The sequence below is a fragment of the Gekko japonicus genome, unplaced genomic scaffold, assembly GCF_001447785.1.
Source record: "Gekko japonicus isolate JY-2015 unplaced genomic scaffold, Gekko_japonicus_V1.1 scaffold4649, whole genome shotgun sequence".
Lineage (NCBI taxonomy): Eukaryota > Metazoa > Chordata > Lepidosauria > Squamata > Gekkonidae > Gekko > Gekko japonicus.
The window spans coordinates 66,045-79,515 of NW_015162101.1; the positions used below are offsets into that span (position 1 = coordinate 66,045).

General features: G+C 48.5%; 1 protein-coding gene across 1 annotated transcript; it reads right to left on the reverse strand.

Annotated features, from left to right (window-relative positions):
* Positions 1-305: 305 nt before the first annotated feature.
* CEBPB (CCAAT/enhancer binding protein beta) lies at positions 306-2,447 on the reverse strand. Its single transcript, XM_015405653.1, is given in 2 exon segments — positions 306-1,404; positions 1,406-2,447. Coding segments are annotated over 2 exon segments (990 nt in total). The 5' UTR covers positions 2,155-2,447; the 3' UTR covers positions 306-1,163.
* Between the last annotated feature and the right edge of the window lie 11,024 nt (positions 2,448-13,471).

Below are 13,471 nucleotides of genomic sequence, written 5' to 3' on the forward strand. Positions count from 1 at the left end.
AATTAAGGAGAAAGCACAGGAAAGCCTGGGGGATTATCTTTTGGATGTCTCATTTTTTCCACACACACAGAGCACAGCACAGACCAAAGAACACCAAAAGAACAAATCTGTGGATCACAGAGTGATCTAGTTAAGCACTGGGAGAAACTCCACAGGCTATTTCACGTGCATGGAAAAACGCCCATTTCTCTTAATGTTGCTGGGTTACCCTCTTGTACCCAACCTCAAAATACTGCAGTTCCCTCCCCCCAAGCAACTTTTAAAAGTAAAACCTAAGGAAAGAAACAAGCTCTCACTTTTTTTTCCCTCCTAGCAATAAAGTTTTATTAAAATTGTTCATTAATGCTTCATACGTAGCAAGAATGCATAGATCCCAAAATATACATATGTCTTTTTTTCCCTTATAGAAATAGATCATTATTTATAATAATAATAATAAAAATATTTTAGGAACATCTTTAACAGATTACTCAATCCATGACTGACAGTTACATGAGGTTGCATCATGTGTAGCCAGCTTTCTCAGCCATGTTTTAAAAGATTGCATCACTCTGGACTCGCTCTCTCTCTCTCTCTACTATCTTCTTCTTTTAAATAACACTAGCATTCAGCAAAAAAAAAGAGAGAGAAAATAAAAGAACCTCCTCCCCCACACACACCCCTCCTTGCAGAAATACCACATCGTAGAATTTTTAAGCGTCTTATCGCGTTTGGTATCGCAGTCGCCCAGGAAACAAACCAACCTGAAAGCTGAAAAGCAATCAATTCCTTCATGTGGTTTGCAGAGGTAAAGAAAATAAAAAGGGACACCGCCAGGAGACTCCCCCCGCCAGCCGAAGGAGTTGTGCAGCACAGAACGTGGCGGCGGAAGAGGTGTTTTGGTCCCCCACCCCACCCCACATCAGAGAGCGAATTAAGGCAACGAAACCGGGGGGGGGGAGTAGATTATGGGGACCTTCTTCCCACTCGGCCTGTCCCTCTTTCCTCCCTCGTCCCTGATCTTGTCCCGCCAAGAGGGGGGAAAGCAACTCCCAGATTTCCTCGCACACACCCCCACCCCGCTCAATCCTTCCCTATCTTCCGACCTCCCCCCCCCCGCCGGGTCCCCACCCCGCAGCGGCTGCTCCAGCGTCGTCCAGCTGCACACAGCCGGGGGAGCGGGGCTAGCAGTGTCCCGAGGAGGCCAAGAGCGGCTCGGGCAGCTGTTTGAACAAGTTCCGGAGGGTGCTGAGCTCCCGCGAGAGCTGCTCCACTTTCTTTTGGAGTCTCTCGTTCTCGGCCGTCAGTTCCAAGACTTTGTGCTGCGTCTCCAGGTTGCGCAACTTGGCCTTGTCGCGGCTCTTGCGCACGGCGATGTTGTTCCGCTCCCGCCGGATCTTGTACTCCTCCGGCCGCGGCAGACTTCGAGGAATCGGAGGGGTTGGGGGTGCCGGGCGGGCTGGAGGACGAGGAGGTGGAGAGGTTGCCGCTGCTGCCGCTGGGCACGGACTGGTAGCCCAGGTAGGAGCGGACGGTGCTGCCGTAGGGCGAGGACATGCCCCCCAGGCCCGGCCCGGCGCCGCCGCCCCCTTCCTCCTTGCGGGGCCCTTTGCACGAGTCCAGGTGCTCGAAGACCGGCTCCACTTTGGTCTCCACCATCTGCGGCGGGAAGCAGCCCAGCAGCGGGCCGGGCTTGTGGCTCTGCCCGACGGCCGGGTGGTGGCCGTGCCGAGCCAGGCTGATATAAGAGTAATCGGGGTGCTTCTTCCCGCCGCCTTTATAGTCCTGCTCGGAGAAAAGATCCGAGAGAAAATCTTGGCCGCCGCTGCTGTTGTAGCTCCCGCCGCCGCTGCAAACCGGCTCAAAGTTGCCCCCTGGTGCCGCAGAGGAAGGCGGCTGCTGCTGTTGCTGCTGCGCTTGCTGTTGAGCTTGCTGCTGCGCTTGCTGCTGCTGCTGCTGCGACGTTAGGTCCAGGTAAGGGCTGAAGTCGATGGCTCTCTCGTGATCCCCCACGGTGAGCTCGGTCATGGAGCGGCCCCCTGCCGCCCGGGGGTGCAGCTTACTCAGAGCAGCCAGACAGTCCGCCTCGTAATAGAAATTAGCCACTTCCATGGATTTAAAGGCCGGGGGCTGGAGGGGGAGACATGCCGGGTCCCAGGCCACCAGGCGTTGCATGAACGCAAAGGGGGCCCCCGGTGCAGGGGAGTCGCGGCGCCGGGCTCCCCCCCCCCCTCCCGAGCCTGGGGACCGAGCGGTGGCGGCAGCCGGCGGCGGTGGCGGCGGCGTCCCCAGTTCCTCCTCGGCAGTCCTCGGCTCCCTCGCCAAGCGAGGCTAGCAGACCCGCTGGGTGGGGGCGGGCGGCGGCGGCGAGATCCCCGGGGCCGGACTGTGCGGAGGAGAGTCGGGCGCTCGGGCTGGGCTGGGACGCGGCTGGACCATCTGGTGGTTCTACGTCCCGTCTCCGAAAGTCTCTCTGACTTGGGAAAGTTCCTTCGCGCAGTTATTTATAGGGGCGGTGCATGCCATAGCAACAGGCCACGCACGTCACTGGCTGGCGGCCGGCCACACGCTGCACACTTGCGGCAGCGCACGGAAACGGCTCCAGCGCTGGGCTGGCGAGGGAGAGAGCGCGCGCGCCTGCCGCCCGGGGTCGGGGCCATTCGGAACACCGGCCAGGCGCCAGTCCGAGAGGAGGGGGCGCGCGGCGGGGGGCTGTGTGTGTTGTTGGACTCGCGTCAAGAAGGAGGGACTCGCTGGGAGCTGGGCGACAAGCGGCCCGTTTCTCGATCTAGCGATCGATCGCGATTCCCCCTGGGAACATGCGATCGGGGTTCTTTCGCCTGAGATCCTGGAGAGCCACTGTCAGGCTGATCAGGCAATACTTGTCTTGGTGGTCTGATTCATGACAGGGCAGCTTCTTTTTAGCTTCTTTTTAACTTTTTTTGAACTACTGCTCTTACAGCCAAGTCGGCTTCGAACAATGTCACCTGGAGAAAAAAAAAGAGGAGGAAATTTATTGAATACATGTCGGAAGACCGGAAGGCCTGGCGTGATCTGGTCCATGGGGTCGCGAAGAGTCGGACTCGACTGTGCGACTGAACAACAACAAAATAGAACATAACATTTAATGTTTTTGAATCTCAATCGACTGAGAGAAGAACTTGGCAACTGCCAAGGGAGCTTCATGTATTCATGTGCCGCTAGGTTTGCTGGCTATCTGATCCGTGGAGATAGTTTTTTGTGTATTTTTTAAAGAGAGTGTTGTCTTTTTGAAAAGTAAAAGGAGGAGCAATTTATTCAGCATTTTTTCCCAGGTAAATTCTGCCTGCTGAAGGCTGTTGGCTTAGTTCTCTGTCAAACTCAGTGGGACTTCCTTTGTAGAGGACACACATGGGATCCCGCCACTCAAACCGGACTTACTAGGAGGGGCAAACAGAGTAGAACTTGGGGGGGGGGGGGAAACATGAAGGAAGGGGCCGAGAGGTTGCCAGTCCAAACCTCACTTCAGCTGCAAACTCACTAGAGGGCTTTAGGCAAGCCCAGCTTTTTAGCCTCCCAGTCAACAAGAACACTGTCCTCCCCTGCAAGGCTGTTGTAAGGATTGCTGCAAACTGCTTTGAGCACTGGAGGCTGAATATGGATGCTGTCATTCTGACCCAACACGCTTCCTGCCACCTGCTTATGGGTAGAGTTTCTAACAAGACTAGCAGTGCACCCATAAGTGCAGTTATTCTGGTCTAAGCCCATTCACTTCAGTGCATTTAGAAGGGTTTAAGTCTGTTTAGGATTGCCTTGGGATTGCAAGTGCAGAACCAGAGTCTGTTCTGGGTTATTTAATTTTCGTACACCATGTACATTCTCTCTGTGTGCCAGTCCAGGACTGGAAACTTTGCTGTGCTGCCTTGTAGCACCATTCTTAGTGTGCTTGGCAAGGTCCAGCAATTGGCTGACAAGATTTCTGTGCTTTCCATATTAAAACCCGGAATTCCCCCCCCCCCATATGAGATTACAAGATTGGGATAAAGAAGCTTGAAATCTTGAGCTCAGAAGACTACAGATATTTATTTGAGTGAGCCAGTGCGAGTGGTGAGAAATGGCTAGCATTTAAAAAACAAAAACAAAAAACGAGAGCCATTGGGACCTTATGAGCATGTCTGGACCTCACACCCTCTAACTGGGAAGGCCTCCCGAATTCCACGTGTGCGTGGGCTCCTGGGAGATGGAAAGGCACTCCATGCACATCCAAAATAACTTTCTTCTTTGATTATTACTTTTTGTGTTCTTGGGCTGTGCCCTGGCATTGACAACAGGTTCTCTGGTGCTGCTGGTGAGTTGCAGAATCTTATCGGGCTATGCCAAGGAACTGTACCAAGCATCCGAGTTTCACCTGGCTGTACAATTTGGTTTCTTTTTCTTCCTGGAAAGTCAGGTGCTCAAACAGCATCAGGCATGCCCGTGCAGAAAGCTCACCCCTCTCTGGCATGACTTCTTCCCCCCCCCCCCAATGGTGCATGGTCTGCACTTAAAGAGGGCAGCATATTTTTAAACTGTTTTCTTAGTGAATGCCAATGACCTATGAGAATAAGATGCAGCCCTCGTGGATTCTCCACCTGTCGGGTTTGGCGAAGTGTAAGAGACCTGGGAGGGCGGCAGCAGGTTTGGAAGGTAATGAACCCGGATACCCTGAAAATTAAAGACACCCACCTGGAGGAGCCAAACATATATTTTCCCCTCCTCGACTCCCACATTTACCTGTTTACAAGGCGGTGACTCATTCCCAGAATAAAGGACACCAATTTGAACCAAAACATGTAATTAAAGGAAGGAGGAGTGTCTTTTTGCCAGAGCAAAGGCATCCCAGCCAGCACTGGGAGAGAAAATGGCCCTGCGTCTTAGACGAATGTGAAGCAATCCTGCGGGGTGAGAAACGCTGTAACGTTAAGCCAGAGGAACAGGTATTGCATTATGTGATTCAAACAGTCAACTGTTTGCAAAGAAGGCTCAAACCTCAGAGATTTAAAAAGAGGAAGAGTTTGAAAAATCGGGTGATCTTATGTCTTTCCTTCACTTTGTAGTATCTTTCTATGAAACTAATAAAATCTGTTTAAATTTTAAAAAAAACGAAAAATCGGGTGATATAGTCCTGTATTCCTTCTCTTCTGAAAACAGATTGCAGTGGTAATGGCGATGCCACCTCCTCTCCCCCCCCTCCACCGACCCCCATTAGGCTGTTATCAGGCCGTATTTGCACAGCATCAGGCTTTGCAGGACGGGCTCTTTGTTTGCTTGGATTCTCTTCAAATTAGGATTCTAGTCCTCATGGTTATGAGTCAGTGAAATTTGAAAGCAAGGCAGGCTGTATGGGTGGATCACCACAGTTTCACATTGTGTGCAGTGTATTTATTTATAAAGCATGTGTACTGCTACTTGCTATTAAAAATATTCAGAGTGTTTCTGCAGCAGGTGACCAAGAACGAAATCAAGTTCTTCAGTTAATTTCCATTACCAGCATTCATAAGTTATGCCTTTTCTGCTTTCTAAGTGCCATCACACCCCTTCTCCCTCGTGGAGAAGACACTCAGCACAGATAAACACACACACACACACTTGTCTACCCTGGATGGTGGCTCGGACCAATTGATTCTAATGCAATCTCATCGTGACATGGCCGGTGAGAGAGCGTGTAGTTCTGCTTTCTGTGTTGTCTGCCTACTCACACTTCCTTTGGCCTTTTCTTTAACTGCAGCTCCTCTGCAAGGGAAACTGAGAAGATCCTGAAAAAGATAGGCTGGGCTCTCCTTTCTGGTAAGGCTGACAGATTCAGGAGGAAATGTAGTCAATTTCTCACACACACACACACACCCCGATACAGCAAGCCCTTGGTGGCCAGTTCTGGATGTAGAAAAGAAACCTGCATCATCAGTGAAATTGACATGACTTTTTCCCTGACTTTGTCAGTTTCACAACCCAGAGAAAGGGGGAAGGTGAGGGAAACCGCCTGTGGCAAAAGCCCACAGTGGTAGAAAAAGGAGCAGTTCCCTGGGAAGGTAGCTGCACTGTGCCTGTAACTAGAGAGACACTTCCTTACAGGGAGGAGAAGTTAAAACGTGAAAAGGCCATTCTCAGCTGCGCTCAGCACTGGTGGTAGTGGAAAATGCCCTCAAGTCTCAGTTGACACATGGTGACCCCAGTAGGCAAGAAATGTTCTGAGGTAGTTTGCCATTGCCTTCCTCCACATGATAACTCTGGACCTCCTTGGCGGTCTCCAGGGCTCTTTCTGTAGCAGGAACTCCTTTGCATCTGGGCGACACACCCCTAATGTAGCCAATCCTCCAAGAGCTTACAGAGCTCTTCTTACAAGGGCTACTGTAAGCTTTTGGAGGATTGGCTACATGAGGGGTGTGTCGCCTAATATGCAAAGGAGTTCCTGCTACAGAAAGAGCCCTGGACTGGTCTCCCATCCAAATACCAACGAAGGCCAATCCTGCTTAGCTTCTGAGATCTAATGAGATTGGTCTACCCTGGACCATCCAGGTCTGGGCACCTGTGTCGTGATGGAGAACTAAAATCGAGTTTAGATACAATACATCGGACACACACATATGAAATGAGACTGAAAATCTTAATAGATATGTGGCCATCTATTGATTTTAAAAACTTGTTATAAATGTGTTTCCGATCCTTCACATACCAACAGAGAAAGGGAGAGGCTGTAAACTGTCTAATGGCGTGTGAAATCAGTTTAAAAACAGGGATGGAAATCAGCCGAGAAAAACGTCTTGTGTTTCCGTAGTTCCTGTCCCCATCACTTGATATTACAACTTCTGTCTCAAATGAATTCTGAACACCTTCCCCTTTTTCTTATATACTACTACAGCCTTTGCCAGTTATTCTGAATTCTCAAAACTCCCCAAAGTAATTGAAATATGCAAATCAAAACAAAATAAGTACTGATTCAAGTGGTTAGCCATGTTGGTCTGCAGAAATAGAACAAAATTGATTCTAGTGGCACCTTTAGGACCAACAAAGTTTAATTCTGGGTATAAGCTTTCCTGTGCATGCACGCTTCATCAGATACATTGGAACTGTTTTCCTCAAACCTTACATATAGGTAGATGGGGGGGGGGGATATATATAGTTGCCACTAGGAAGGGCTAGTTAGAGTCAAGATGCATAAGTAATTGGGCAATAATTGTGCGACTAGACCCAAATGTAGGTTCTCACATCTGTTTGTTAACTCTTGTATTTATATGCTAATTTGCTGCCATTCACAGATTCTACCAACTGCTTTAATCCAATCACAGCTATACTTATCACCCAGTTACTTATGCATCTTGACCCTAACTAGCCCTTCCTGGCAACCAACCCCACCCCCTCTTTACCTAAATGTAAGGCTTGAGGAAAACTGCTTCAATATATGTGAAGGAATGTGCACGCACAGGGAAGCTTATACCCAGAATTAAACTTTGCTGGTCTTAAAGGTGCCACTGGACACAACCTTTGTGCTAAAATAAGTACTGGATTCTAAGCATGAAGTTTGTGCATTCTCAGGGAAGAATTTGGGCAATAAAGGCTGAATCCCATAATCAATTTTGGGATTCCTCTTCCATCTGCTGAATACAGAGAGGCTTTTCCATGGATTTGCTTTAGCACCCAACTGGGACCGTGTGTGTGTGTGTGTGTGTGTGTGTGTGTGTAAAGGATCATTTGCAATTCTGTGCCAAACTGGAATTAGAGCATAGATGGTCACGTCAGGCCATGTTGGCATGAAAAAGGATAGTGGACCCGCAGCTTGACACAATGCCTAGAATATTGAGATTGGGCATGGGAAGCACAGATTTGGACTGAAATCCTGAGGATACTTTCCTGGGAGCAAGCCCCTTTGAATAAACAACACTTACCTTTGAGTCGACCTGTTTAGGATTGCTCCCCGTCTTCAGAAGTAAGTCCCATATTATTCAATTGGGCCTTCATCCCAGGAAAGTGTCCCAAGGACTGCAGCCTTAAACCCCCATAGCAGACGAATCCTGACCAAGTCACTACCTTGCCATACTACCTTTCAGTTAATGGTTAACAGGGGGCTCTTGGAGGAAGGATGAGCTAAACATGGAACAATGGCACAAGAGTATTTGTGGGGCAATGCTTAGTTTGACAAAGCAGCAGTGAAATGCCTTCGTCCAAAAGCTGATGTCCCATATCACCAGACCCTGTGTCTTTTTGCTGCACAGACCTCCCTCTCTGCAAATTTCCATTGGCTTCCACTGAGCACTGTCTACTCAGACTGGCAGCGGCTCTCCAGGGTCTCAGGGCTGCAGTGCATCATGCAGGATTGGAATGCAGGGGCCATTTCCCTGGGATGCTGCCGGGGTGCAGAGCGCTCCTCCGAGCTCTCCTGCTTCTCCTCCTCCTCCATGCTCGCCTTGCAAGACCAGCGCCCCCCCCCGCCCCAGTGAGCTGGCTGAGAAGAGGAGGAGGAGGGACACCCCCCTTCGAAAGTCTCCCAGCCTCAACACAGCTGAATAGCTTGGCTGTGATTTTGAAGGGGGTGGAATTCTATTTCCTAGTGGCTCAGGCGGCAAGCGAAGCGCACACCTTAAACAAATGTTTTTTAAAAGGCAAAAAAAGGGGGTTTTCAGGTGGAAATCTTGTGGGGCTGTCCCTTTAAGAAATGGGGAAGAGCCCCGAATAGCCAGGGCCAGGGCAGAGGTCTTTCACATCACCTACTGCCAGATCTTTTAACTGGAGATTCCGGGGATTGAACCTGGGACCTTCTGCATGCCAAGCAGATGCTCTACCACTGAGCCTCGGCCCCTCCCTATCTATCAACCGAGAGAGCCTCTGCAGAGATCCAAATGAATGTCTTTTGAATGCAAATCTCTGCATCTACACATCTGCGTGGACAGTGCTATGCGTCTTTACGTGCTGCGCACCCCGGCAAGCTGCTCCAATTGCTCTGTAGGCTGTTCTTTCCCCATTTTTCTGTGCTGTTATTCTCTTAGCAATATTTCAGAGGGTAGCCATGTTAGTCTGCAGTCGAAGAGCTAGATTCAAGTCCAGTAGCACCTTAGAGACCAAGGTTTTGGAGGTATAAGCTCTTGGGGGGGGGGTCAAAGCTTCCTTCGTCAGTCACAAGACATCTGTGTATCCAACAAAGGGAGCTTTGGCTCTCCAGAGCTCATTCGCTGAACACCTTGTTGGTCTCTGAGGTGCTCCTGAACTTGAATCTGGCTCTTATTCTCTCGGAGAGCATTTTGTACGTCTCCTTCTGACGGGCTTTGGAACACGGGCCTTCCTCTCACCAAAACCTTTTCCAGAGAACTAAGAACAGCAGCATCTCCTTTGCAACTAGTAAAAATGCGCAGGGTGAGAATGTATGTGGGAATTATTTGGTTTACCTTTGAGTAAAGAGTGGAATATATATATGATCATATATATTGAGTAAAGAGTGGAATATATATATGATCATATATATATTTAAAGGCAAAGACAGCAGAAGCTTGTTTTAGGTTGGATCTAGTCTCATTATCTGAACCTGATTGCTTTCTTTACATTTTAAAAGTTTATTGATAAAACCTGTATCGCATAAGATATGAGATGTGGTTATATGAATATACAATTATATATGAATGTAAACATGTTTGAACACATATAGTGCCTCTGTCCAGGATATTGTTATGTTGTTCCAATAATTTTAAAAAATGTACCATCTTTCTACAAATAAATTTGCTTTCCATCTCACCTGTACGGGTTTCAATTTATATGCCACTTTTTCAGAGAGCCAGAAGTATGACCTGCTGTGTTTTCCAAGCTCTCTTCCCATGAAGCTTTAAGAAGCAGTTTAAGTCCTCAGTGCTTTTCTCACTTTGAACTATAAAACACTTTTGATTATTTTTTTTAGGTGGAAAAATCCCTTATATGTTCACCCCCTTTTGACAGTGCTTGTGGTCTAATATTTTCTTCCAGTTTACTGTTATTCCAAAAGAAAAGAAAAGAAAATGTCACCTTTTCCCCTTAGAACACCCTTTAGAATGAACTTGCAGCTGTCTGAAAGGGGTGAGTTTGCTCGTAAGCTTAATATGCTTCCTTGCCCATTCCTGTTATAGACATTTTTCCTAGAACTTGCCAATTTTATTTGTTCCCTCTGAGCTGTGGAGTCTGGTGAGCAAAAATTCTTCTTTGTGAGCTACTGGCATTACAGTTGTGGGTGAGCAATTTGACCACTGCATAAATTACTTTACTCTGGAGCCATCCTTCCTGAGCTAAGACATAAATATGTGAGCCAGAGGCTTAAAAACTGTGAGCTGGCTCACACTAACTCAGCTTACAGGGAACACTGGTACTGACAAATTCTCAGGTCTCTTGTGTCCTTCATTATATTCCTATTGCATTTTTTTGTCCCACCCTGCCTCCAAGGAACTTAGGGGAACATGTTTGACTCTTCTCCATTTTATTCTCACAACATCCCCGCAAAGTTGGTTAGGCTGAAAGAGAGTGACTGGCCCCAGGTCACCCAGTGTGCTTTCATGGCAGAGTGGGGAATTTGAACACAGGTCATCATAGTCCTGTAAACACATGTGAATCTGCATTCTACTGAATCATACCATTGGTCCATTAAGGTCAGTATTGTCTACTCAGACTGGCAGCAGCTCTCCAGGGCTCAGGGAGAGCCAGTTTCGTGTAGCGATTAAGAGCAGCGGATGCTAATCTGAGAGAACTGGGTTTGATTCCCCACTCCTCCACTTGCAGCTGCTGGATGACCTTGGGCAAGCCATAGTTCTGTCAGAGCTGTTTTTGAAAGAGCAGTTCTCGAAAGAGCTCTCTCAGCCCCACCTATCTCACAGGGGGTCCGTTGTGGGGAGGGGAAAGGAAAGGAGTTTGTAAGCTGCTCTGAGACTCCGAGCAAAGGGCAAGGTATAAATCCAATCCCTTCTCTCTTCTTCCGCTTGATCCTTTAAACTGGAGATGCCAGGGATTGAACCTGGGACCTTCTGCATGCCCAGCAGATGCTCTACCACTGAGCCACACAGCCTCTCCCCCAGTGCTGTGATCGCTACACTAGAGACCATGAAGTATTCCCATATTTCAAGTATTCCAGCAGTACTACTAGTGGAATAAATGCCATTTCATAATAATCTTTTCACAAGTAGGTTTCCTACTCCACCAGAGGTGCATAAAGTCTACTCCTTCCTTAATGTTTTTATCTCCTGTTTGGTGTAGTGGTTAAGTGTGCGGACTCTAATCTGGGAGAACAGGGTTTGATTCCCTACTCCCCCACTTGCACCTGCTGATGTGACCTTGGGTCAGTCACAAGCTCTGGCACAGCTGCCCTTGAAAAAGCAGTTTGTGTCAGAGTTCTCGCAGCCCCACCCACCTCACAGGGTGTCTGTTGTGGGGAGGGGAAGGGAGAGGAGTTTGTAAGCCGCTCTGAGACACCTTTGGGTAGTGAAGGGCAGGGTATAAATCCAATCTCTTCTCTTCTTCTTCTTCTTTACACGGGTCGGCATTGAGAAAAGCAGGGGGGAGGCTCCTTGTGAAAGCAGATTTTTAAAAACTCCTTCACTGTTCATTTATGAGACCAGTATGAGAGCAAGGTTCTTTGTTCCCTTCCCAAGGGGTCTTAAGAAAGAATTATTATTTGTAGTATAGGGGGAACAAAAGAATTCTGGGAGAGACGCTCACATTACTTCCCTGGACTCAATACTCCTAAGTGGAAAACAAACGCAGATGCATTAAGAATGGTATGGGCCTAAGCCATAGAGGGGCCACGCCTCAATGGTAGTGCCCCTACTTTACATCTAAGAGGCTTCAAGTTCAACCCCTGGCATCTCTGGCTAAGGGCTAGCCATTGCTGTTCTCCGTCTGGAATCCTGGGGAACCACTGCCAATCAGAGCAGAGAACACTGAGCATGATGAGCCAATAATCTGACTCTGTATAAACCCAGTGGGCTTTGAAGGATGTGACTCTGCTTTGGGTTGTACTGCATGCCCCCCCCTGTTTGCACAGAGGGACACTGCAGTGTGCCAGTGATCACACCGGCCGTCTCTTTTTTGTTTTCCCTTCTTCCCTGTATGTCCCATTCACAAATTCAGCTCTGTGCCAAAAATAATAAAACAGTTCTCCTTGCTTGCTTGCTTGCTTTCCCAGAGATTCATGGTGGCCTGCACAACCAGCATGCTGCAGTTGTTTGAGTGTCAGACTAGCGTCTGGGAGACCGGGGTTCGAACACCTCCCCCCTCCCCACCCGCTCCCACCGCCGAGGAAGCTCACTGGGCCAGTTCCTCTGTGTCAGTTTAACCTTCCTCCCAGGGTTGTTGTGAGCATAAAATGGAAGAAGAGAAAATTATGTTTGGGGTCCATGTTGGGAGAATTTCAATAGACTTCAACTGGAGTAACTCTGCTTAGGGTCCCACTGGTCAGTATCTTGCCATCCCAACCATTACTTTCGTTATGAGCCTTCCTAGAAGATCAGAGCAGGCTTTCTTTTCCTTTTCTTTTTCTTGGTTTTCTGGGGAGTATTTTGTGCATATGTGTGTATGCCTGGAAGTCATGGTTGACTTCTGGCGACCCCTAGTGGGGCTTGCATATTTCACTATTGCCTGCCTCTGCGTCCCAGCCCTGGCATTCCTTGGAGGTCTCCATTCCAAGTACTTGCCAGGGTCGGCCCTGCTTAGCTTCTGAGATCTGATGAAATCGGGCTTGCCTGGGCTATCCAGGTCAGGGCAGAGCGAGCTGTCAATGGCAAGATTCCACAGGGCCTGCAAGACGGAGCTCTTCCACCAGGCTTTCCATTAGGAGCCGCCCACATTACCATCAATGACCACTATTAATATCTGTGGTCGAGGCTGGCTGCAGTGAGATTGAGCCAAACCGCTTAGGAGCCTGTAATTGCCTGAGCCTGCATGACATGTTACGCCATCTTGGTTACGAATCACTGAGTGCACTGTATTCGGCAATCGTCGATTGTTTAAATGTTTTAACAGTGTGAAATGTTTTAAGTTTTAAGTGTTTTGACTGTATATGAATCTTGGCACACTGTGCCAGGCAGTTGTGAGCCGCCCTGAGCCCACTTGCGGGGAGGGCGGGATATAAATACAACAAATAAATTAATTAAATAAATAAGATCAGCATCCTACAAAGAACCGTCCATGACGATTATATACATGGTATATATCATGACCAGTGTTCCCTCTAAGCTGAGTTAGTGTGAGCTAGCTCACAGTTTTTTAGCCTCTGGCTCACACATTTTTGTCTCAGCTCAGGAAGGATGGCTCCAAAGCACACTAATTTATGCAGCAGCCAAAGCTCCTGCTCACAACTTTAATGCCAGTAGCTCACAAAGTAGAATTTTTGCTCACAGGGCTCCATAGCTTAGAGGGAACATGACCTGGACAGCCCTGGCTAGCTCAAGTCTTGTCAGATCTTGTTAGCTAAGCAGGGTCTGCTCTGGTTAGTATTTGGATGGGAGGCCACCAAGGAATCCCAGGGTTGCTA